Source organism: Kogia breviceps, chromosome 1 (genome assembly GCF_026419965.1).
Source record: "Kogia breviceps isolate mKogBre1 chromosome 1, mKogBre1 haplotype 1, whole genome shotgun sequence".
In the NCBI taxonomy this organism is placed as follows: Eukaryota; Metazoa; Chordata; class Mammalia; order Artiodactyla; family Physeteridae; genus Kogia; species Kogia breviceps.
This window is the reverse complement of record NC_081310.1, coordinates 146832431-146857461: the sequence shown is the minus strand read 5'-3', so window position 1 is coordinate 146857461 and position 25031 is coordinate 146832431. Positions and strand designations below refer to the sequence as shown.

General features: G+C 40.0%; 1 protein-coding gene across 1 annotated transcript in view; it reads left to right on the top strand.

Annotated features, from left to right (window-relative positions):
• Positions 1-25031, top strand: part of CACHD1 (cache domain containing 1) — a 214865-nt gene that overhangs the window by 92784 nt on the left and 97050 nt on the right. The window contains exon 3 of the mRNA XM_059045484.2: positions 21212-21360. Within this exon, the coding sequence (XP_058901467.1) occupies positions 21212-21360 (149 nt within the window). The remainder of the gene's footprint in view (positions 1-21211; positions 21361-25031) is intronic.

Genomic DNA, 25031 nt, shown 5'->3' with positions numbered 1-25031 from the left:
CTTTAATAGCTATAGATTTGGGTGTTTTCTGGGGTTGGGGTTTTCCTTTTTTTTCTTTTTCCTTTTGTTTTTCTTCAGATTTTGTCTTATTTTGTGTCAATTTTAGTAAGTTGATTTTTTTTTTCCCAAGAAATTTGTCCATTTCACCTCAGTTGTCATATTTGTTGGCATAAAAGTATTCATAATATTTTTATTATCCTTTTAATATCTGTAGGCTAGAAGAACAATAGAGAACAATCAATCAAATGAAATACTGGTTCTTTTTAAAAAAAAATCAGTAAAATGGATAAACTAGGTGACAGAGAATGAGAGAATGAATGGGAAAGCAAATTAGTGATAAGCAATTTTTAAAAAACTTAGCTTTTTGTTTGTTTTTCTATTTTATGGATTTATGCTTTTTGTTATTTCCTTCCTTATATTTCAGGTTAGTTTTGCTCTCTTTCCTGCTTCATAAATTGGAACTTTAGTTCATTGATTTTACACCTTTCTTTTTGTCATATAGAAGAATTTACAGCCATAGACTTTCCTCTAAGAACTGCTTTAGTTACACCCCACAAAGTTGAACATCATATATTTTTATTATCATTCAGTTTTTAAATATTCCTAATTTCCCCTGTGATTTCTTCTTTGACCCGTGCATTACTTTGAAGTATGTTATCCACTTTCAAAACATTTGGGGTCTTCCTAGGTATCTTATTGTTACTGATTTCTAATTTAATTCCATTGTGGTCAGAGAACAGACTCTGTGTGATTTTCAATCCTTCTTAATTTATTGAAATACTGGTTTTATGACCCGGTATATAGGATCTATCTTGGGTGAATATACCATGTGAACTTGAAAAGAATGTGTATTCTCCAGTTGTTGGTTTTTATGTCCTTTATATATCTATTAGGTTAAGCTGGTTGATAGTTCAGATCATTTGTTTTACAGCTGATTTTTAATTTGTCTAATTTTATCATTTGTAGAGAGGAGTGTTAATATCCTCAGCTACAATGGTGGAATTGTATATTTTTCCCTTTAATTCTGTGTGTTGTTACCTTATGTATTCTGAAGCTCCATTATGGGCCATGTACACATTTAAGATTGTTAGGTCTTGACGAGTTATAAATTGTGACATTTTGAAATATCATTGTTTATCTCTGGTGAAAGTGCTCTTTCCTTAAAGTCTATTTTACCTGATATTAACATAGTTACTCCAACCTTTATATGCTGCCTATTTTTGCATGGTGTGTCTTTTCATAAGCATTCACTTTCAGTGTCTCTATTGCTAAAAGTGTGTATCTTGTAGGCAGAATATAGTTGAGATTTTCTTTCTTTCTTTTTCTTGTTCTTTTTCTTTCTTTTCGTCCTTCCTTCCTTCCTTCCTTTCGTTCTTTCGTTCTTTCGTTCTTTTTTAGCTTTTCTGATAATTTGTCTTTTAATGGGGAGTATTTAATTAATGTTTAGTTTGATTGTTGGATTTAGGTCAACTATTTTATTATTTTTTTTTCCTTTTTCCCCTCTGTTTTTAATTTTTTACTTCCCTACCTTATTTTGGATTTTTGAATATTTTTTGACTTTTATTTTACTTTTTAGCTATATTTGTTTACGTATTTTAAGTGTATGCTCTAGAAATTACAATATACATCCTTAATTTATTAGTCTATTTGGGGTTAAAAAATCTATCACTTCATGTATACTCTAAAATCCTCACAACCTTATAGGTTCATTTTCCCACTACTATCCTTTATTCTAGAGTCATCATATTATTACATCTACAAATACTACAGACTGCACAAGGGAGTGTTATTGCTTTGGCTTTAAACTGTCATAAGAATTTAATAAATAAAGGAAAAGAAAAGAAAAATAAATCTCATCTATTTATCATTTCCGATGCTCTTCATTAATTTCTAAGAATACCAACTGATATTAAGCCCGAAGAGTTCCTATAATATTTACTTATAGTACAGACTTCCTGGTGACTAACTGTGTTGGTGTTTCATGATATTTTGTACTCAGAAAATGTCACTATTTTGTCTTTTCTCTTAAAAGATGCTTCTGCTTGAGATTGAATACTGGGTTGACAGGTTTTTTTTTTTATCTTTTAGCACTTTAGTAATGTTCCACTGTGTACTGGACTCCATAGTCTCTGATGAGAAGTCAACATAAGTTGTTATTACTCTGTATGCGTTGTCATCCCCCCACCTCCATCCACCCCATGGCTGCTTTTAGGATTTTTCTATAAATATCTTTAGTTTTCAGCAATTTGACTATGGCTGCCTAGACATAGCAGTCTTCATATTTATCCTGCTTGGTGTTTGTTGAGCTTTCTGAATCTGTAAGTTATATCTTTCATCAAATTTGGGCACCTTTTGACCATTGTTTCTTCAAATAGTTTTTCTACTTCATTTTGTACGCACCTTCTGGGATTCCAATTATATGTGTGCTAAATCTTTTGATATTTTACTATAAGTTCCTGAGATGATACCTCCTTCTATTATTCTTTCAATTTTTCCCTCTCTGACCTTCAGATTAGATAATTTTTCCTGATTTTTATCTGCACTTCTATTATCTCTGTTCTGCTGTTGACCTCTCCAAATATATTTAAAAATTTTCAGATTTTTTTTTTTTTTTTTTTTTTTGTGGTATGCGGGCCTCTCACTGTTGTGGCCTCTCCCGTCGCGGAGCACAGGCTCCGGACGCGCAGGCTCAGCGGCCATGGCTCACGGGCCCAGCCGCTCCGCGGCACGTGGAATCTTCCTGGACCGGGGCACGAACCCGCGTCCCCTGCATCGGCAGGCGGACTCTCAACCACTGCGCCACCAGGGAAGCCCCAGATGTATTTTTAAGTTCCAGGATTTTCACTTGTTTCTTTTTAATAGATTTTGTTTTTCTCTGCTGAGACATTTCTCTTTCTCTTTCCACTCATTACAAGCATATTTTCCTTTGCATCCTTGAACATAGTTATAATAGCTGTTTTAGAATCCTGCTTCTAACATCTACAAATGTTTGAAGTTAATCTCTGTGATCGTCTTTTTTTCTTGAGAATTGGCCACACTTTTTCTTTATATGTCAAAAAATTGGTGTTCTTTCCTGAAGATTGTGAAAAACTCTGGATTCCGTTATAGTCCTATGAGGAGTGTTGATTTTGTTTGTTTTAGCAGGCAATTAACTTGGACACAAACTGCTAATTTGTCTCTTTGTCAGCAGCTCAAATCTCAGCTCAGTTGTTTATCCTTAGATGTAGCTTACCCCACACATGTATAGTACAAGAATCTAAGAATTTTTCTGCCCCCAAAGGTATTTCAAAACACTCTAGCATTTAAACTATATTATGGTACAAGTCTAGTTTTTCTTAATTATTTTTGTGAATTGTTACTTGACACAATTCTGCCTGAAAGATTTAAAGTTTAATGTTTCATTCCACCAGATACATTCACTGGGACATAGTAAAGGAGAAGCATATTGGTTTTATAAGAAATTGATACTGAGCAGGTGCTAATACTCTTAATTATTCTTTTGTCTGAGTATGAACTCAAGGCCTCAGTCATGAGGAATTCAGATCAGTTCAAAGCAATAGATTATGATCCATCTGAAAAGCAAGAAATAGATTTTGCACAAAATAATATCCTTTTATTCATAGGAGAAGAAAAGATATGCAGTAGCAGAACAATTTACTTGTAACATTAAACAACTCTTTCTTCGAAGAGATTGTGAATAGAAAACCAGTTTTAAAGAGATGGTACTTTATGTGTTAAAATGTAAATAATCAGTCCTAAGTAGCATGATGTTTTAGAATTTTAAAGCTGGAAAGGACCTCAGAAACCATGGGTACAAGACCAGAAACGTTAGAAAAATTTTCTCCCCCCCCCCTTGCTTTTTTTTTTTGACAGCTCCCTTGTAGCTTGGGATAGAGAACGAGAGCTTCATCTTTTTTTTTTTTTTTTTTTTTTTGCTGTTCACAGGCCTCTCACTGTTGTGGCCTCTCCCATTGCGGAGCACAGGCTCCGGACGCACAGGCTCAGCGGCCATGGCTCACGGGCCTAGCCGCTCCGCGGCATGTGGGATCTTCCTGGACCGGGGCATGAACCCCGTGTCCCCTGCATCGGCAGGCGGACTCTCAACCACTGCGCCACCAGGGAAGCCCAAGAGCTTCATCTTTTGATTTGAAAAACTTGAGTTCCAGGGAGGACTCAGTCATTTACTCTTTTGTTTGATTTTTGGCATGATATTTAACTTTTCAGTGTCTACATCAATTTTATCTATAAAATGGGGATAAGAGTCTGCCTTGCAAGGTTGTTTAAAAGATTATATTGTTGGCTCAGAGTGGGCTTTCAGTATTTTGTATTCTGCTTTCTGAATACAAAAGATGATAGTGTATGAATATAAGAGTACACTAGTGAGAAGATTGCTGTTCTTAGTCTTCTATTTAGTCCTCTTAGGTAAGGCCCAGAAGGAAAGATCTATAAACTTTAGAAGGAGAATTTCCAAGGGACGATGATAACAGAAGGACCCTGGCAGGGACTAGTGAGGGCTGTAAATAAAAGTCATGGCAGTTGAAAAATGTGAGACTGGACGTATGATTTATGTTGGCTTTGCATTTGTATTAGTTCTGTATCCCTACTACCAGAAACTCCACTCTAGAAAATTTTGTTTATGTTGTTGAACTGTGCACTGGACCACAGAAGGAAAAGCACCAGTGGTTAGACAAATGGAGTGGGTGTGGAAGAACTGAGTAATTGGGAATCTTGTGTTTTGAATTCTGGCTCCCTGTGCCTGGTACTAGGTAGGCATTTAGTAAATATTTGCTGAAAAAAATGACTGGAGTTACTCTTATACCTCAATATTCATATTTCCAGAATCTAGACTTGTTTTGGGGTTGCTCTGCCAAGTGTAACGTAGTGTGGTGGTACCCTGAAGGCTCTCATTTTGTTTACAATTACCTACTGAAATATGTTCAAGGCTCAGACTTGTTCAAACTAGAGGAATCCTGGAAGCAGTATGGATTCCTTTCTTTCTTGGCCCCCAACCTTTCCCCCATCTTTCTGCAGGGGATTTGTTTAGACTGAGTCCTGGTTTAGTTCACCCCCTCAGCCAAATCTGTTCTTGATTCTGTGTTTATTGTGAGTATTTATTAAATGTTTGTTGAATGAGTGAACCAAAGGCACTAAATCTCTAGGAAGGCAAAAGAAAACTTGAGGTATATTGAAGCCACCCAGATGGGGAATTTATAGTGAATCAACCAAGGACCAGAGCATATAGATGACTGTTCTTTCAAACCAGAGCCCCAGCAAGTTTAGCTGGTTAGTGCTTAGGTTTCCTTTATTGGAAATCAGTCTAGGTCTGTTTCAGTTCTTACTGTTCTTGGTCTGTCTCCAAAAGAGAAGTTATTTTTATCTTAGAAATCTTCTTCCTGGGCTACCTATCAAATCATTGGATGCCTTATTAATAAGATGGAATGGTAATCTGTCATTTTGGAAAGATAGTATGAGAGGGGATTCCATAGTTGTCATATTTATGTGGTTCTTTATCTATTTCCTTAATGTTTCCATGTTTATTTTCTCATTTTTATCTGCTTAATGACATTGTAAAAAGTGCAGGTGTTATTATCCCATTTTCCATGAGAATACCGTATTTCAGAGGGGTCACTGTAAGTGGTTCAAGGCCTCAGAGGACTAGTAAAATGGCAGAGACAAAATTTTTAATCCTAATTTTGTTCTTTCTTTGTTTAAATTATCTTGGCTATGAAAATAATCATCATTTATTGAATATGTATTATTAATCAAGCACTGTCCTTAAAACTTTTCTCATAGAGCCACATGGCTTGTTCCCTTACATCCTTTCAGTGTTAGTTAAGTGTTACCTCTCACTGAGACCCTCGTTGACCACCCATTTATAAATGTTATTAATTGTACCCACCTTTACTTCTTACCTCTTTCTTGCTTTATTTATCTCCTTATAGTTTATCACCTAGGACTTCCATATGCATTTTTTAAATTGTGTATCTTTTTAAATAGAATATAAGCTCTATGAGGATGGAGATTTTTGTCCATTTCAGTCCTTGATGTACCCTCAGTACCATGAAAAATATCTCAATGTAGTAGATGGTAGGTACTCAGTAATTATTTACTGCATGAATTAATAATCCTCAAAAAAGGCTGGAAAAGTTTCACTGACAAGGAAAATTAAACCAAAGAAATATCTTGTATAAGGTCACCCAACTGAAAGGTTAAAAGAAGCCAATTTGGGGTTCAAGGGATTTAGATTCAATGCTCTACTATATATTTTCAAAATTTTGTTTCCAAAGGTATGAGGGAGGTACTGCAGAGACTGTTACAGAACATAAGGGCCCAGGTTCTGTTTTTCCTCTCCATTCCCTCCTGCAGCAATTTACTTTACTTGTTTGATATATTGAAGTTTAGTATGAAGTTTTGTGTTTTTAAATGGTCTACCACTTTAAAAAAGGAAAGATTTACAAATCATTATGCTACATCATGCTGCTTTCCAGAAAAAAGACATGCAAGGTTGAACTTGAATTGGTTTTAAAAGAAGTGCAAAAATATTGTGGTTAAAGGATATTCCTCAAACTTTGGAAGAGGTAAGAAAATATTAAATACTATAAATATTTTTGTAGCAGAAAGAAAATTTGTAGTATCTGTTACCTCTTCTAAAAATAAAAGTTGAGGGAACCCAAACTTCTGAGTGTGGGGACCTTGTCAGCATAACTCACACTGTAATACTTTATAGGTATTGGGGAATGAATGGGTAAACTAGAGTATGAGTTCTTTAAGGCGGAGATTCTGACAGTCGATGAATTCAGCAAACATTTGTTGAGGACTTACTATATACTTGGCATGGTAGGAGGAGAAACAAAGAGCTTATCCCAAGGACATAATTAAATCACAGGAGACATGTGTTCATATATTTGGTATATCTTGCTAATCTCTTGCAGGTGATGGCCCAAAGGAGAGAAATGCCCTCTTTAGGCATTTATGAGAGGCAGAATGGTGATCTAAATGGACTATGGATCCCATCTAGTGTGGCAGTATTTTTGGTTATATTCAAATTATGTGTGTTTTTCTAGAATTCTAATAAGTGGGGGATGGGTGCAAGACCTAGAGTGTACCTAGGTTGTGTTGCACTTTGGAAAAGGTGGTGTATTTGACATGATGGTTCATGTTCATTTAACAAATGCTGCTTCACTTGAGTTATTTCATTAAAATTTTACCACAACCCTGTGATACAAATACAATTCCTCTCATTGTTTTAGAGTTGAAGAAATTGAGACTCAAAGCTATCAAGTAATGGTGCCCCAAATCATTCTTTATTTATTTATTTATTTATTTTTTTGCGGTACGCGGGCCTCTCACTGCCGTGGCCTCTCCCATTGCGGAGCACAGGCTCCGGACGCGCAGGCCCAGCGGCCATGGCTCACGGGCCCAGCTGCTCCACGCCGTGTGGGATCCTCCCGGACCGGGGCACGAACCCGCGTCCCCCGCACCGGCAGGGGGACTCTCAACCACTGCGCCACCGGGGAAGCCCCAGGGGAAGCCCCACCCAAATTATTCTTGAATTAGGTGATAGGGCCAGAATTTTAACTGTAAAATCCATGTTCTTAATCACTATGCTATGTTGCTTTTCATACTTCTTCCATTGCCAATCCTTTTATATGTTTTCAGTTTTTAAGAGGAAGGTGGTTTATTCTCTCCTGAGAGTATTACACATTAGCCAAAGTAAGATAAATATGTCTAAACATTGTAAGTACTCTGATGAAAACTCAGCTGGTAAATGAGGAAAAGATGGAGTTTAAATACTCAGTTGACATGGGCCAAACAATGGTGGAGGTGCCTTCTGCCTTTTAGCTGTAATAAATCACAAGGATATAACTTGTGTCTTACGAGGAAGAGCATTCTGTTACTAATGGATTATCCTGCAGGAATATAAACAAGATATAAAAATAAATGCAGTCCTTGATTTATTTAAAGAGCAGACTCCTTTGTCTTTTTCGCAGTTCATCATTATTCCATTATTACCATACCTAAGTCACTTGGTTTTAATTTGTGTCATTGTGGAACTTCTATGGGGCTATTGATTTTTTTTTTGTTCTGTTGGCACTGGGGGGGGGGTGGTGAATAGTACCTCCTAAAGAGGAACTTTTAGCTAATTGAGTGAGTGAAAAATCTACAGCTATTGGACTAGTCTGTAGGGTTTAAGTATAACATAGTGAGCTTCCTTTGTGTTTTGTACATGAGTAGAAGTTGATAACTCTTTGGAATTCTTACTGTAGAATTGTGGTTGGTACAGCTTTTGTTCGTGCATTTTTCACAGAGAAGGTAACAAACGTTTAGCTACCTCAGAACTCCCAGGTTCTCTCCAAGTTTGAAGCATTTAACAGTAATCAGGGATATTTGAGGAACTGCTCAGCCAGCTTCTTAGAGGGAAACAAAAAAACCAAGGTGGGCCAGGAGAGAGAAAGCAGCCTGATAACTACCACCTCACTGTTTAAGAAATGGCAATTTGGGGCTTCCCTGGTGGCTCAGTGGTTGAGAGTCCGCCTGCCAATGCAGGGGACACGGGTTCGTGCCCCGGTCCGGGACGATCCCACATGCTGCGGAGCGGCTGGGCCCGTGAGCCATGGCCGCTGGGCCTGCGCGTCCGGGGCATGTGCTCCGCAATAGGAGAGGCCACAACAGTGAGAGGCCTGCGTGCAGGGGAAAAAAAAAAAAAAAAAAAGGCAATTTGGAATTTGAAGTATTTAACTATCTTGCTTATATTTTCAGGAAAATATATATGCAGCATATGCTCTGAATCCTTGTATATATTTGGAAGTGAAAATATGTGTGTATGCATGCATGAAAGCTTTAATTCCTGTACTAAATATAGACCAGCTGACTTCAGGGGTACATATTGTACATTAGCCAATGTATGCCTGGTGTTGAGATAAGCTGAGATAATCCTGCTCACTTGCGCGCTCTCTCTCTCTCTCATACACACACCCCTTCTGTATACTCACACATTTTGTTATAATGTACTATGTATCTATTGTTTACATATATAAGTACTCTATGCATATGTTTACAGCAGTGTTCATTTTTACATTTGCATATGCACAAATGTACCAGTTATAGAAAAATGGAATTCTCTATATCTCCCACCACCACCATCACACACTATTTAAGGCTTGAAAATTACGGCTACAGGTTTTTTATGTCGTTATTGTTTTGACAACAACCCAGAGTAGCCCATTTCCTCATTCCCTTAATTCCCACACTTGGTGTTCCCGCCCTTTGGGAAGGAACACATGAAGGGGCTGGTACCGTTTCTCCATCAGCAGAGGCAAGGGAGGAGGGGCTATTGCAGGCAGGCACAGCTGGAGAGAATAGGCTGCGGCCCGGAGAAGGGCTGGCAAGGCCTTTGGGGCAGGGGGGAAAAAGACATGCAAGTTGCGCCACGATGTGCTTCTCTCCGTGCTCCAGCTGGAGCTTCAGCTTTTCAGATATCTCTGCCATCCACATGTGCGCAAATGCCTTCTTTCAGTGACGCAGACCCTTGAAAAGTACAAGCCTGGGCTTTTGACTTGAACACTCAAAGCTTTATTTAAGTAGAAGGGGATAGGTTGAGTCTAAGTCCTCACTGTAAAAGCCAGGAAGACTTCATCATGAGAAGTGAACATTCCACTAAAAATGGAAACAATTAAGCCCCTTTTACACACATTTTTAGTATCCCGAGGTTGGATAGTATCAGGAAATGCTGGTGAGAAGGTAGCAGCCAAGATTTCTTCAAATCCCCCCCCCCTGCCCCCCAACTCCATCCTCCACCTGAAACTGCTGCTCTACTAAAAAAAAGAAGCAGCTCAGATCATCTGCACTGGTGGAATGCATAAACAGAAACTCAAGAGTATTCTAAAACCTAGCGAGCAACTTAAGAGCAGGGACCAACTTACCCCTAATATATTCCTTCATGCAGTAGGAAATACTTGTGGCAATTATGCAAAGGAATTAATTGCTGCAAATATCAAGAACCCCGAATTGGCTGAATGCTTTGAAAATCTGGTTCCATGAAATTACATGTGGTATGATAAAATTGGAGGCTTACCAAGAACTACAGCTTTATTTATAATATTAGAAGATTCTGGGCAGGTAGGGATCATGTTGAAATAGCTGCTCATGGGCGTTCTCCCTGGTTGTTACTTAAGCAGCCTTTAGTCCTTTTATATGCTGCAAAGAGCATGCTGGCTTTTCTGCAGAGTCATCGAGAAGTGTCAGAGAAGTGTCACTGTCACATCCACTGACACTCATGTCGTGCACCACCCTCCAGGGGAAGGTGTGAGCATGAGTCCTATGGAAGCAAACAGCCAATGAAGAGCATGCATACCCTGGCTCTTGTGTTTGCCATCCTCCCTGTCGTCAGATAGGGGATAAGAAGACCTTCCTAAATCCAACTGTCAGTTAGAGAATAGTATCAGATGCAGCTTGGCAAGGGAACACACAGAACAGTTCAGAGAAGGATATAATAAAATTGTTATGGTTGAGGCAAATACCCTCATTCCTCTGGTGTGGAACCCACATGGGAAACGCTACTTTGTGTTGTTATTTCTAGCAAGCCTTAATAGCAGCGCATTTCCTGCTAGCATACAGCATTTGCACCTCATCTAAGTGGTCTATGTGAGTGTTGCTGTTTTTCCTAGTTATAAAAAAGCAGAAACCCAAAACTTGTATCTCTGTATTAGTACTTCAAGCTTCAGGCCTGCATCATAAATGTCCCTAGTTCTCAGGGGCTGATTTATCACTACTCAAGTATCTTGAAACTAAAGCCAAGAAATGGCTTTTCTATCTTTTCTATTGAGATAAGTATATTACAAGCTGGCTTTATTGTGTGAATGTAGGACCAGAGGAGAGAGTCCCCCTACCCCCTAAGATAGGCCATACTGAACACTCGAATGATTATGGATACTCAAGGCCAGGCTTCAACAACTGAAGAAATCAAATGTTTATAAGATGCTTTCCCTTGTACTATTATTTTTCCTTAGTTTTAAAGGGAATCTACGTTGTGAAAATTTGTTGCTCAAAAAATGGGATGTGATGTACATTAGGCTGTCTTACACTGACTTATATTTTTATAACGGGGAAGTAGGAGACCTTAGACTAACTGTAGTTAAGCGCTGCTGCTGTTAGAACTGCAGTGAAGTCCTAAAATGACACGATGTTATATTCCATTGGAAAGGTAAGTTGGGTTAACTTATTAAGAAAGAGGAAATGGAAACATCTAGCTTTTTTTCATTGTGTCTTAAGATTGTCTTCCCAAGAATTGGATTTAATGAGTTCTTGGCCAGGTTGAAGATTAGGAAGTGTTTAGTGGCAGATTTTTGTTTCCTTGCCAGTCTCATCTTTCCACTTCATTGCTGAGCTAATTGACACCTGCTGGCAAGTATTTGACCCTTGTGCTCTCAGAGGGCCCGTGAAGAACCCTAAAACGCTCTGGTCAGTTGGCCTCCTACTGGAGGCTAGGCCACATTTCATCCTTCATTAATACAAAAAATGTTTCCCAAGTCCCTGCAGCGTGCCAGGCTCTGGGCCAGGTTGCAAGGTTGGGTGTAGATAAGAGGTGTGGGGAAAGTAGTGTGGGCTAGAATGAAACTGCAGGCTCCTAGAGCCCTCCCAGCTGACCCCAGTTCCTGTAATTCATCCCCCACCCCACCCTGTTAACTTAGAATGCTTCTAAGTTATACTTGGTGTTTATAAGTTCTGCACAGATGCTTATACTCTAAATGAGAGTTTTACATGGTAAGAGTAATGGGACTGGGTTTCCTTTCCCTTTCTCTGTATCCCTCATGGGCCACCAGAGAATTTCTAAGTTCCAGCGTATTTTAACTCCTTTCCTCCCTGATTCATAAACTAGGAAAACTTATCTCAAAAGTTGTAATGTAAAATGTTCGTTTCTCCTATATGCTGTGGCCAGTGCTCCTTCCCCATCCCCCAGTTCTCAGTCTCTTGAGCCTTTCGAAGGTTAAGACTAGGTTAAACTGCTTTTTCCTTGCGAAGGAACAGGCTGTAAACTTTCAAGTCCTGAGCACTTGCTTATTTTGGTTTAAAGGAACCTCAGCCCAGGACTCCTGTTACAGTGAAGTGGGGAGAAGTGGGTTGAAGCCTGCCCTTCCTTTTGTTTCTTTTGTTATGACCTGGTTGTTAAGGGTAGAGTGGGGTGAAAAACAGGGTAAGAGCCCATTGAGCCCTTGAGTTGATAACCTTGGCTTTCAGGAGGCTCGGCTCTGTGTTTCCGTGATTCTCTTGGAATATCTAGCACAACTGCTGCCCAAACCAAACCCCATTATAATCTTTAAAGCAAACCTGTGTTTTGCTTAAAGAGAGAAGCTGCCACTCTCAACCGATTCCCAGGGATTGGCCTCCTTCGGCTCTCTGGCATGTCAGCACTTGCCTCCTGTTTTTTCCATTGCACGCCTCCCCAGCTCAGCCACAGGGGCCCACCTCTCCCGGGATCAGGGTATGTGACCCTGGAGCCCAGACAGCCTTGCACATAAATCTTCCTGGTCCACCTGCAGTTCGTCTGTCAGCGGCTGCCCCACTTCTCCACTGGATGTGCTATTCCCACACATCCGTCAGACAACCCTGAAGCCTCCGCGGGCCATTAGAAATTCAGACGGGCCCTATCCCATCTCCGGGTCTTCATCTGTCTTGTCCTGTATCATTGCCTGCCAGGCCCAGGCTCTTCCACCCTGAGACCTGAGCTCAGAGTGGATCGACGGCCACATCACAGCTATGGCCAATTGCCATCAGGGTACCTTCTCTGAACTGGTCCTCTTTACTCAGCATGACTTACTCCAGAGCCGCTTATATTATCCAGGAAGCAAATGAAGATAGGGAACTGGACAGGCCCAGAGTTTCTGATTGGCTTGAACCAGATATGAGCAATGCTCTAAGTTATCTGCCCTTTTTTTGAACTGAAAGCAGGTTTTCCAATATGGCAAGTAATGGTAGATTGAGGGGAAATGAATACAGTAAGGAACCTTTTAAGTCTCTTCTCAATGCTAGGTGTACATGAAAGAAAAATGCATAGTGCAGTGGTTCAAGAGCATGGGTTCAATCTAATTATTTTTATTAGCTGATTGACCTTGGGCAGGTTAATCTATCAGAACTATCTATAAAAATAGCATATAGCAATTACCAAGTGTTGTAAGCATTAAAAAAAAAAAGGCATCACATAAAGTTGCACTTTCAAAGTGCCTGGCACATAGTAAGCAGTGGGTAAATGCTAATCATTGTTATTAGTTTCTTGGGGGAAATGGCATATTTAAATGAGGAAAGACCAACAATGAGTGGCACAGATGCAGAGTCCTAGACAATATGGGGAAAGAAGGTCCTGAGAAGGCTTCAAAGAGGCAAAAGCGGGGCTGGGACTGGAAGAATGAGTAGCACTTAGATCATTTGATCTGGGAGAGTTCACACTTTTCTGCAATTTGGAGGAGCTTGTAGCAGAAAGAGAGTGGAGCTGGGGATTAGAAGCAATGGTCTCTTTGTTTTCTGCACTTACTCAGCATGAGCTTGGGCGCACAACTGAGCCTTGATTTCCTGATTGTAGAGAGGGGGCAGGGAATATCGGCTCTGCCTAGCTCCCAGGGTTGTTGGAGGGCACACATGAGACGAGTCAGGTAAAAATGCTTTGAAAATGGCAAAGTGGGACACACGAGTAAAGTCTTATTAGATCCTTACGTTTAGAAAAAGAGGATCCCAGGGCTTCCCTGGTGGCGCAATGGTTGACAGTCCGCCTGCCGATGCAGGGGACACGGGTTCGTGCCCCGGTCTGGGAGGATCCCATGTGCCACGGAGCGGCTGGGCCCGTGAGCCGTGGCCGCTGGGCCTGCGCGTCGGGAGCCTGTGCTCCGCAATGGCAGAGGCCACGGCAGTGAGAGGCCCGCGTACTGCAAAAAAAGAAAGAAAAAGAGGATCCCAGAAGAGTCCCAAACTACCTACGACTGTTAACTATGTAACCTACATGACACAGTGCTGTGGAAGAGGCACCCACAGCCCTGGTAAGGTCATAGCCCTGTGTTAACACAACCCTCCTGACTCTTCCTATGCTCTTTGGGATTCTCCACTCGCAGAACCTGAGTCACTACATATAGTGCCCCAAATAATCACAACAATGACAACAAGAGTAGTAAGAACAAGAGTAAAACAACAGTCACTACCATTTATTTGGCGCATACAATCTGTTAGACACTCTGCTAGATACTTTATAAGCATTATCCCTCTTAGTTCTCAAACAATATCATGAAGCAGCTATTGTTATTTCCAGTTTAGAGGTAATTAAGTTGAGGGTTAGAGAAATAATTTATTTACTTGGTTCTATTGACTGACTAAGTGACAGAGCTTGACTTAACTCAAATTTCTTTGACTCCAAAGCTTAAAGTTCTTTGTGCCATTTTGCTGTTAATTTTTAAGGGAAAAAAATGCTTTTTCCCCTCCAGACCGTGTGCCAGGTTTCCTGTGGAGGATTAAGCATGAGGATGAGCTAAATGAGTGAGTAAAATAGTTAATGTTCAGGTATTCCCTCTCCCGTTACTTACGGCTCTGTTACTGGGAAATTTAAACCCCACGTTATTTCCTTATCAACACCGTATGCTCTCTTCCTAGTCCAGAGACTGGGGTATAACAATGAGAATAATCCCTTGTACTCATCCTGGGCTTTATATACTCATTGTTTCATTTGAACATAACAAGAAGCCCTTCAAACTATGTTGTCCTATTCTACTCATGAGGACACCAAGGCTAAGGGAAGTCAAAGAACTGGCCTAGATTCCCAGCTAATAATTGGGAGAGCTGTCTGGAATATTATAACTGTTACTAATAAAAATAATAGCAAGTATAGGGTGTTTCTTATATCCTATAAACAGTGTACAATGTGAAACAATGAGAAGGTTTCCTCCTTGAACTCTGGATGGAAAGCAATGGTGTGATGTTCAGAGATGTTAAATCCTTGTGCTTGAGTATACTTAAAATTATGTCTATGTCACGGACATTTAAATAACCAAATCCTGAAACTTGCTGGAAAACCAAAGGGTTATTTTCTAAATAAGGCTTAAATAGAAGGAAAGGGGGATCAGCTGTTAAATTCTTACCACGGCACAGAGGTTTCTGAATGTCAAATGTTAAACTCTTCTACATTCAATAGGAATTTTGCTATGAATCTTCAGTTCCCTAGGGTACCTTTCCTGTCTGTGCCTGTCAGCATCATTGTTATGTATTTTAAATAAAGCTTTCCCTAACATTCAAAACTCCTTCTGGCTCTTCCTTTTAGGAAAGAGGCATAAATAAAGTGTGTACTATGCTTTTGCATTTTTGTTTTCTTTTACCTTGTTCTAACTGTGTGCCCACCCCATCTCCACTCTTCAAAAGTATAAAGCTAAGGTAAAAAGAGCTTTAAAAAAGGAGGGGGGCCTCTGGGGAAGTATGCAAATGACAGAAATGTCTATGGGAAAATTAAGGGAAGTGAAATTCAGCAAGAAAGAAATTCATTGATGTTGTGATGAAACGTTGTCACTGGAGATGATGACAAATTAGAATCTGTTCCCATGGGGACTGGCGCGCTACCTACTCATGATTTGACCCGTGGCTGGATGCTGGCTCGCCGAAGAATTGACCCAAAAGATGACAAGATGGTTTCAGTCCCGTCATCTCATCAGCATTCAGGAACCCCTTAGGGGATGAAGGGGAGAGGATAAAGAAGGATAAAAGATGAAAGCTGAGCCATGGAAAGAAAAATGTTTTTAATTACAGTGAGGAGGATTGTGGGTCCACCTGTAGCTTTTTGCTGAGAACGTCCTTTGTTTTCTCCTGTCTGCAGGGATCATGGCAGGATACACACCCAGAATCTGTCTGGCCTCTTGGAAGTTTCCGCCTTGGTAGCCAGTTCTCTCGCATTTAACAGATACATTCAGGATTTAATCTTTCTGTGGGCTATCTTTACTCTAATAGATTCTGTTATGCTTGCCGAGCAACCTGGATTTGGTTGGCATGCTAAAAGAGATTGCTTTTCGAAAGGGAAAAACTACCCCGCGGTGGAGCGTGAGGTTTCTACTGTGAGTGACTGTCACAGTCCTTGTCCAAAGGGCACAGGGTGGGTCATCTCAGGCAGTGGGGTCACAGGAGGCCAGGCACCCCCTGGGAATCCAGAGACCCTCAAGCTCCACATGCCTCTGTTTTCTCACACGTAAAATAGGAATTACAATTTCATCTTACTACTCTACGATGACAGATAAATTAACTCAGATGAAAACCCAGAGGAAAATAGTGAATTCTGAAGTTCACTTCCTGCAGGATTGGAATGGTACATTCATTTCTGTTCTCCTTCCAGGTTATGAACAAACTGGAACACCGTGGAGTAATCAGAACAGTTTAAGTTAGTTCAGTGGAACTGATACCACAGTAGTCAGGTAACAACAGATAGGCATTGTTTTGGAGGATACATTATTTCAAATTCGGCCCGATCCCTTTTTCATATTGGCGGTAGAATTTAGCAGTTCTAAACTTCTTCGATTTTTTGATTTTCATAGGAATTATGAAGAATTTTAAATGAAATGTAAACTATTAAAAATCTAATTCTTATTATAAAATAATGAGGCTGTGTATTGCTTATGGTATCCTGCCGAGAATTTCACAGCATTTGTTCAAATGGGTTTGAAAAGAAATGGGGCGAGGGAGGTTGTTGGTCTGTGTATTTACAGCGTGGAGCAGTGTTGCATAAAGGCCGGAGCTTTGTTTCTGAAGCAGAATGCTATTGGCTTTGGATCCCAGCTTTACTACTTACTGGCTCTGTGACCTTGAGCAAGTTATTTAACCTTCAGTGTCCACTTCTAGAAGATGGAGATGTGTACTTTATAGGGTTCTTTGAAGGATTAAATTGATATATGCTTGTGAGGTGCTCAGAATAGTGCCCTACACATAGTTAGCCCTCAACAGATGTTGGCAATTATTTGTTTTAAATAAACAAGATAGGGTGTCGCAGTATGAAACACTGAGGGGTTTCTGACCAAGAGGTACGAATCCTAGTGGAGAGAGCTTGCTTCTGAGACTTTTTGTTCCATTGCCTTGTGTGTCTGGGCTCTGTGTGCAAGTTAGTGCCTCCACCTATGAAGAATGCAGCTTGAGGCTCACCCTAACCAGGAGGCCAAAGGCAGATACCACTCCCTGCTCCCCCAACCCCGGACAGGGCCAATCTCTCATCAGTCAGTAACCACCCCCCCTCGGGTTCCGCAACCCAAGGAACAGTTAGTTCCACGGCCAGCCCACTCTGTGCCATGGCTGATCATGTTGCAGCTTCTCTTAAGTTTGTCTGGGGCACCATAGCTAAGCAAGTGAACACACACAGGTTTTATAGGCAAGACAGTTCTGAGTTCTGAATGAGTGAGTGGGTCCTTTTATTTTGTGGCTCATTGATATAAGATGACAGTACCTACATTGTAGGGTCCTTGTGCTTAGCATATGGTAAGTACCACTGTATGGCAGCTGTTATGATTTTCTGAAGAACCCTGAAATCTCATTGCAACAGGTTTATAATTCACAGGCTACAGTCTCGATAATTCCGATGATTTAGTTGCAGTGCTTCTGTCTGAGCAGCTTTGTTTAGCTTAGCCTCAACATGTTTATCTTAGGATGGAATTCCACCTATCCTGGGTGTTCTGGTTACTTGTTGCTGCATTAGAAAGCATCCCAAACTTAGTGACATAAACAACTGTTTCTTTATGCCTACGGATTCTGTGGTTCAGGCATTGCAAGGATGGCACCTCTGTTCCGTCATGTCTGGGGTTCCATCAGCGAAGGCTGGGGGCTGGAATTATCCAAAGGCTTCTTGACTCATATGCAGAGCAAGGACTGGGATGAAGACTTGCTCACCTAGGGCTGCCAACCAAGCACTTGACTGTGCCCTCTCCATGTGTCTTGGACTTCTTACAGCATGGTAGTTGAGAGCATTCCAAGAGAGACAGGCGGAAGCTGCATGGCCCTTTATGACCTAGCCTTGCAAGTTACATAGTGTCACTTTCTCTATGCTACTGGTAGAAGCCATCATAAGCCTACTCAGATTCAAGCAGTGGAAGTAGAGGGAACCCCACTTCTAAATGGGAAGCAAATTTTTATAAAATTACTGGAGTTATGGCTCAATCTTGGACATGTTAGGGCTTCTGATTTCTGCCTATAGCAAAGCAAGCCATACAATCTCTATTCCAACTACTTAACTCTGCAATTGCATAATGAAAGCAGCCAGAAACAATATGTAAACAAATGACTGTTTCAATAAAACTTTACTTACGAACACTGAAATTCAAATTTCATATAGTTATTAAATATCACAAAATACCTTTTAAAAATTACATTTAAAAATGTAAGAGCCATTCTTAGCCCATTAAAAAATAGGCAGTGAGCCAAATTAGAATATCATGATGAGCTAGATCTGACAACCGTCAGAATAGGAGAAAATATTTGCAAACGAAACAACAGACAAAGGATTAATCTCCAAAATATACAAACAGCTCATGCAGCTCAGTATCAGAAAACCAAACAACCGGGCTTCCCTGGTGGTGCAGTGGTTGAGAGTCCGCCTGCTAATCCAGGGGACACGGGTTCGTGCCCGGGTCTGGGAAGATCCCACATGCAGCGGAGCGGCTGGGCCCGTGAGCCATGGCTGCTGAGCCTGTGCGTCCGGAGCCTGTGCTCCGCAACGGGAGAGGCCACAACAGTGAGAGGCCCGCGTACCGCCAAAAAAAAAAAAAGAAAAACAAACAAACCAAACAACCCAATCAAAAAATAGGTGGAAGACCTAAATAGACATTTCACCAAAGAAGACATACAGATGGCCAAGACGCACATGAAAAGATGCTCAGCCTCACTAATTATTAGAGAAATGCAAATCAAAACTACAGTGAGGTATCACCTCACACCGGTCATCAAAAAATCTACAAACAATAAATGCTGGAAAGGATGCAGAGATAAGGGAACCCTCTTGCACTGTTGGTGGGAATGTAAATTGATACAGCCATTGTGTAGAACAGTATGGAGGTTTCTTAAAAAACTAAAAAATAGATCTACCATATGAACCAGCAATCCCACTACTGGGCATATACAGTGAGAAAACTATAATTCAAAAAGGCACATGTAGGGCTTCCCTGGTGGCGCAGTGGTTGAGAATCCGCCTGACGATGCAAGGGACACGGGTCCGTGCCCCGGTCCGCGAGGATCCCACATGCCGCCGAGCAGCCGGGCCCGTGAGCCGTGGCCGCTGAGCCTGCGCATCCGGAGCCTGTGCTCCGCAACGGGAGAGCCCACAGCAGTGAGAGGCCCACGTACCGCCACCCCCCCCCCAAAAAAAAAGGCACATGTAACCCAGTGTTCATTGCAGCACTATTTACAATAGCGAGGTCATGGAAACAACCTAAATGTCCATCAACAGATGAAGGGATAAAGAAGATGTGGTACATGTATATACAATGGACTATTACTTAGCCATAAAAAGGAACAAAATGGGGTCATTTGTAGAGATGTGGATGGACCTAGAGTCTGTCATACAGAGTGAAGTAAGTCAGAAAGAGAAAAATATATGTTAATGCATGTATGTGGAATCTAGAAAAATAGTACAGATGAACCTATTTCCAGGGTAAGAATAGAGACACAGATATAGAGAACAGATGTGTGGACACGGGGGGAAGGGGAGGCTGAGATGAACTGAGAGATTAGGTTTGACATAAATACACTATCATGTGTAAAATAGATAGCTAGGGGGAACCTGCTGTATAGCTCAGGGAGCTCAGCTCAGTCCTCTGTGATGACGTAGATGGGTGGGATGGGGGGTGGGGAGGTCCAAGAGGGATGGGATATATGTATACATATAGCTGATTCACTTCATTGTACAGCAGAAACTAACACAACATTGTAATATACTCCAATTAAAAAAAAAGAGAATATCATGATGAGCTAGATCTGACTTTAAGTTAGAATTCTCCAAATGTGTAGAAGAAACACTGGGGTATTTCTCAAGTGTTTGTGTGTTTGGATATGTGTGAGGGAAAGAAATGTTTGCAATTTCCCTTTTCATTTTAGAAGTGAATTTGTGAAGATGTTATTTGGAATTTCAGTCCTTTCAAGCACACCTTATCTTTATCCTGTTACAGAACATTTGTTCCCAAGGGCAATGAAGAATGACACTGGTAGGTGGGAAATTTGAAGCAAATTTGAACATCGGCTTGAAAATAACAAACGAAGATATTCTGATTTGGCTCCATGTTCTCAGCCTCCAAGCTGTTGGATTGTGCGAGATGCATGACCCAAAGGAGATGATTAGTTCTCCTCTAGTGTGCTGATAATGAATAGCTCTACAAAACCAATTAGCAATAATTCTATCAGTCATTGCATTTGGGTAACATTTTGTTTAAGGGGAAGAAAAACAACACCGTTTTCCTTAGAGATCTCTAATTAAGCTGTGGTACTTGGTGGGAACAATGGAGAAAAAAGCAGTATGCTTAGCAATTTGTTTTTGCTATCCCCATATGAAAGTGTATTATGATGAAGTGTTCTGTTCACAGCAGTTAAGAAAGACATTTGTCCGTGTTAAAGGTGTAACAGACCAAACACAGATCTATTTCTAACAATATATTTTGTTTTGTATGGATGTCTGCATTGCACAACTTCAGGGATTTGCCATTCACATGGAAGGCTGTGAATGGCACCCCCTGGGGTTGTGTAGCAGAAGATACGCAATATCATTTCTCTTCCTTCAAGTGTTTTCCTCCTGAAAAATCTGTGGGAATCGAGAACCATGAATAGTGGCATTTTTTCTTCCAATCACTATTGTTGCTCTGTAACTCCTAATACCCACTGCCATGCCGACGATAATATCAACAGACTTTGTTTTCTCCAGCAAGGCATTTTATGGATCAGTATTGTTCTATCTGAATTTGAGCACATGGGTAGTTCTTAATGTATTATAATCTATTGTAAGATAGAAGTTATTATTTTACTGCTGTTGAAGTATCCTTCTGTGCCTTCTGGGCATTTTGCAATTTTTATTTCAGTTTACACAATGAAATAAGACTTGGGTGTGTGTTTATCTTACCTGAAGTTTACTACAGGCAGCTTGTGACACAAATTGATGAGCTTATAGGAAAAAGTACAGTGGGTTATTGTCCTGGTCTTTCGATTTATTTTGCTTACTCTCATCCTACAGCTAGCCAAAAAAATCCGAGAGAAGTTCAACCGTTACTTGGATGTGGTCAACCGGAACAAGCAAGTTGTAGAAGCATCCTACACGGCTCACTTGACCTCTCCCCTAACTGCGATTCAAGACTGCTGTACTATCCCACCTTCTATGATGGAGTAAGACTTGGAATTTTTTGTTGTTTAAACTAGGAATTGAATGGCTTTCCATTCATATTTAAAATATCTGTTTGTTTATTGCAAAATGTATTCTTGTCTTAAATTAGCCCTTTACCTTAACATAGACAAATAATTCTTAAAGAAGTGTGACTATATCCAGGAAACTCATGGACCTTCCCCGCTTGCCTTTTTGTCAGGCTGCAGTCCAGGTTCAGAAGTATCAAGCATTGTTTGAGTATGGAGTTGACTAAGTCTAGAAAATTGCAAACATTTTTTTTCCTGTGTTAACTAATGCGTCATGAATAAGACAGTTTCACTGATTCTGCTAATTTGCCTAATTTAAGGGAATGCTTTTTATCTTTGATACAAGAGTAGAAAAAATTCCCTCTTAATACTTTATAGTGTGTTTAAAACTACCAAGGTAGATGTGGCTTCAGATAATATTGAAACAGAATGGTTGAGGATATTTTTATTTATTGACATAGTGATATTTATATCTGGAGGGGTGTAGGGTCATGTGATGCTGGAAACTGCTTGGAGGGGAAAGAACACTTATCTAGAGGTACAAAGAACTTAATTTTGATTTAGTCTCTAATTATCTGTGTGACCATAATCTAATTACTTAATGTTTATTTGTATGCACAGTTTTCTATCAGTGGATAATAATCTCTATTATACCAATTTAGCATTGGCTATTTACAATAGAATGACTAAAATAAGTTAACATACTTTAAAAATTATGAGTGTAAATGTTAGCATATTTAGTATGTTTCACTCTTCTTTTTGCATAATAAGTGCTCTTGAAGCTATGCAAAGGATGGAGACAACATAGTTTTTTGGTAGTTAAGTGATGGTTTGCTTCCACAAAGAAGTTTTTACTTATTACAGCTTCCTGGTGGGCTATGTAGGTAACAGAGCATCCTCAAATCATTTTATTTCTCCATCACACAACATTTGTGTGATGTTAAGATGTGTCTTTCTCTCTGGCTTAGCCTGTCTGCAACCTAGAGAAGCTCATATTAGTTGTTTACTAAACTAAATGGAAAGTGTATACAATTTGGAATGAGACTGTCTGGATATGAATCTTAGCTCCAGGACTTAATACTCAGGTGGTCTCAGATACTTGATGTCTTTGACCCAGCCTGTCTTCATCCCTAGAATGGGATCAATGATGGATACTTCACAGGATGTTGTGAGCATTCAGTAAAATCAATTATGAGAGTATTTTGCAAATTGTAATGTTCTGAACAAATATCAGCCACAATACACATACTTCCCTATCGTAGTGAACATTTCGTTTTTTGTTACTGATATCATTTTTATAGTTGGGGCATCAGTACCTTAATGTTTTTGACAGTTTGTCTCTAACCTAAAAATAAAAGAAGGGTCCAGTAGGGCTTTGAACCAAAGAAAAAAATCATTTCCTGGCTGAGAGAAAAGATGGTATAGTTAGGGAGAAGTCCTTAGAGCTAGAATTACGCTTAAAACACTGGTTCTCAACCAGGGTGATTTCCACTCCCCTTCATCCCCAGGGATATTTGGCAATGTCTGGAAACATTTTCAGTTGTCACAATTGGAAGGTGGGGACAGTTGCTACTGACATGTAGTGAGGAGAGGCCAGGGATGCTGCAAACATCCTATAATGCACAGGACAGCCCTGCAAAACAAAGAATTATCTGGCTCAAAATGTCAGTAGTGCAGAAGTTGCCTCAGAAGATGGGAGATATTCATGAAATTCCTAGGTGGAACTACTCTAGATGAAACAGAAAGCTTGAATTGACTGGCGTCTACTTGTAAGTCTATGCAGTATGTCACCTCCCCATTATTTTTCCCCCTCGTGAATTTCTATTAATGTTTCAAGAAGTAATTCAATAATTTGCCTCCCTCCATAGCTTCCTGTTACCTCTTTTTTTCCCCTCTCCTTGTTTACCTTTGCCCTGGAGGAATTCACTGCTCCCTCATCTTTGTTCCCATAGTAAGTTTTCCTCCATCTCTATTACGGTGTAGAACTGAATGTATCCCATGTAGTTGTTGGTAGGTCTGCCTCCCCTGCTGTTCTGGGCATGGATTACACCTCATCCATTTTCATCCCAATACCTCGCAAATGTGTTTGATTACTATTTGTTGGGATCTGGAATGGTTTGAATATGGAGATGCGTAAGGGGATGGAATTTCTACTTGAGAGTAATTTCCACTCTCAAGAAATTTAAAAATTATTGGGTGGGGGCCAAATACTGAACATAATAAATAGGGCAAAATGTGACACAGCAGAAAGGTGCCCTGGTTCCTCTAAGCAGAGTACTATACCAGGTGGGTGGCATCACCAAAGATCCTGTGAACTTCAGAAGTGTGCATCTAGACCTAGAGATTATCATACTAAGTGAAGTCAGTCAGACAGAAAAAGACAAATATTATATGATATCACTATAATCTAAAATGTAGTACAAGTGAATTTATTTACAAAACAGAAACAGAGTCACAGACATAGAAAGCAAAGCTATGATTACCCAAGAGGAAGTGGGGGGTTAGATAAATTAGGAGTATGGGATTAACAGATACTACCATATATAAAATAAACAACAAGGATTTACTGTATAGCACAGAGAACTGTATTCAATATCTTGTAATAACCTATAATGGAAAAGAATCAGAAAAAAAGATATATATCTGAAGTACTTTGCTGTACACCTGAAGCTAACACAATATTGTGAATCAGCTATACTTCAATTTTTTTAAGTGTGCATCTTATTTGATCTGGTCATTTGGAAGAATATCACAAGGAAATAATGACATGTTTATAAAGATGTAAACAGAGTCATTGTAGTGCCATTTAGAATAGAGAATATTGTAACTATTCCTAAATTTCTAATAATAGGAGATTAGTTAAGGAAATTATGTCACATTCATAAAAGTGATAACATAAGATGCAGCCATGCTGTAGAAGAGAATTTGCTGACTTGTGAAAATGGCCATACATGCATACACACAATGTACACATCTCAAGTTTGGGAAGACTTACATCAAAATGTTTTGGAGTAAAGACAGTGGTTTCCATTTTGAATATGCTAGGATAAGGCTTGAGGTCTGAGATGCAGTCCATCCAGCCATTTGCCAAAAACTAGTGGTCTACCTTTAAGTGAATATAATAAACCGTAAAATGTAGTTTCTGCCCTCCAGGAATTTCTCATTTAGTTCAGTTTAACATCTAAGAGACTTGAATTATACTTCTAGCAGGACCCATGCTGAGTAAGTAGATTAGTATAAGAGGCTGTTCCTCCTTTAGAGGCTGGACTTCTATGTTGAATGAAGAATGGAAACTGTGGAACTGCAATGCAATCTTCTCTCCTTACTAGGAGTAGTGGACAGAGCCAAGAACTGCCATTTGGGGTGAATCTGGTAAAACCAGAAGAGTTCTGATGATAAATCTGAGTATTCAGAAGGTGTACAGATGACAAAAAACAGGTTCCCTCTTAAAGAGAGATCTGATCACAACCGTCTGCTGCTGAAGATGGCAAGTGACAACTACCCTTCTTTTAGACTGAGTCTTCTTGGCTAAACAAGAAGCTCACTTGCCAGAGAATGTGTGTAGGAATTTTTGGAGTGAACACTGAGCTGACACTTCTCTAGTCATTAGCTAAGCACAAATACTTTATAAAATTGAGGCTCTTTCA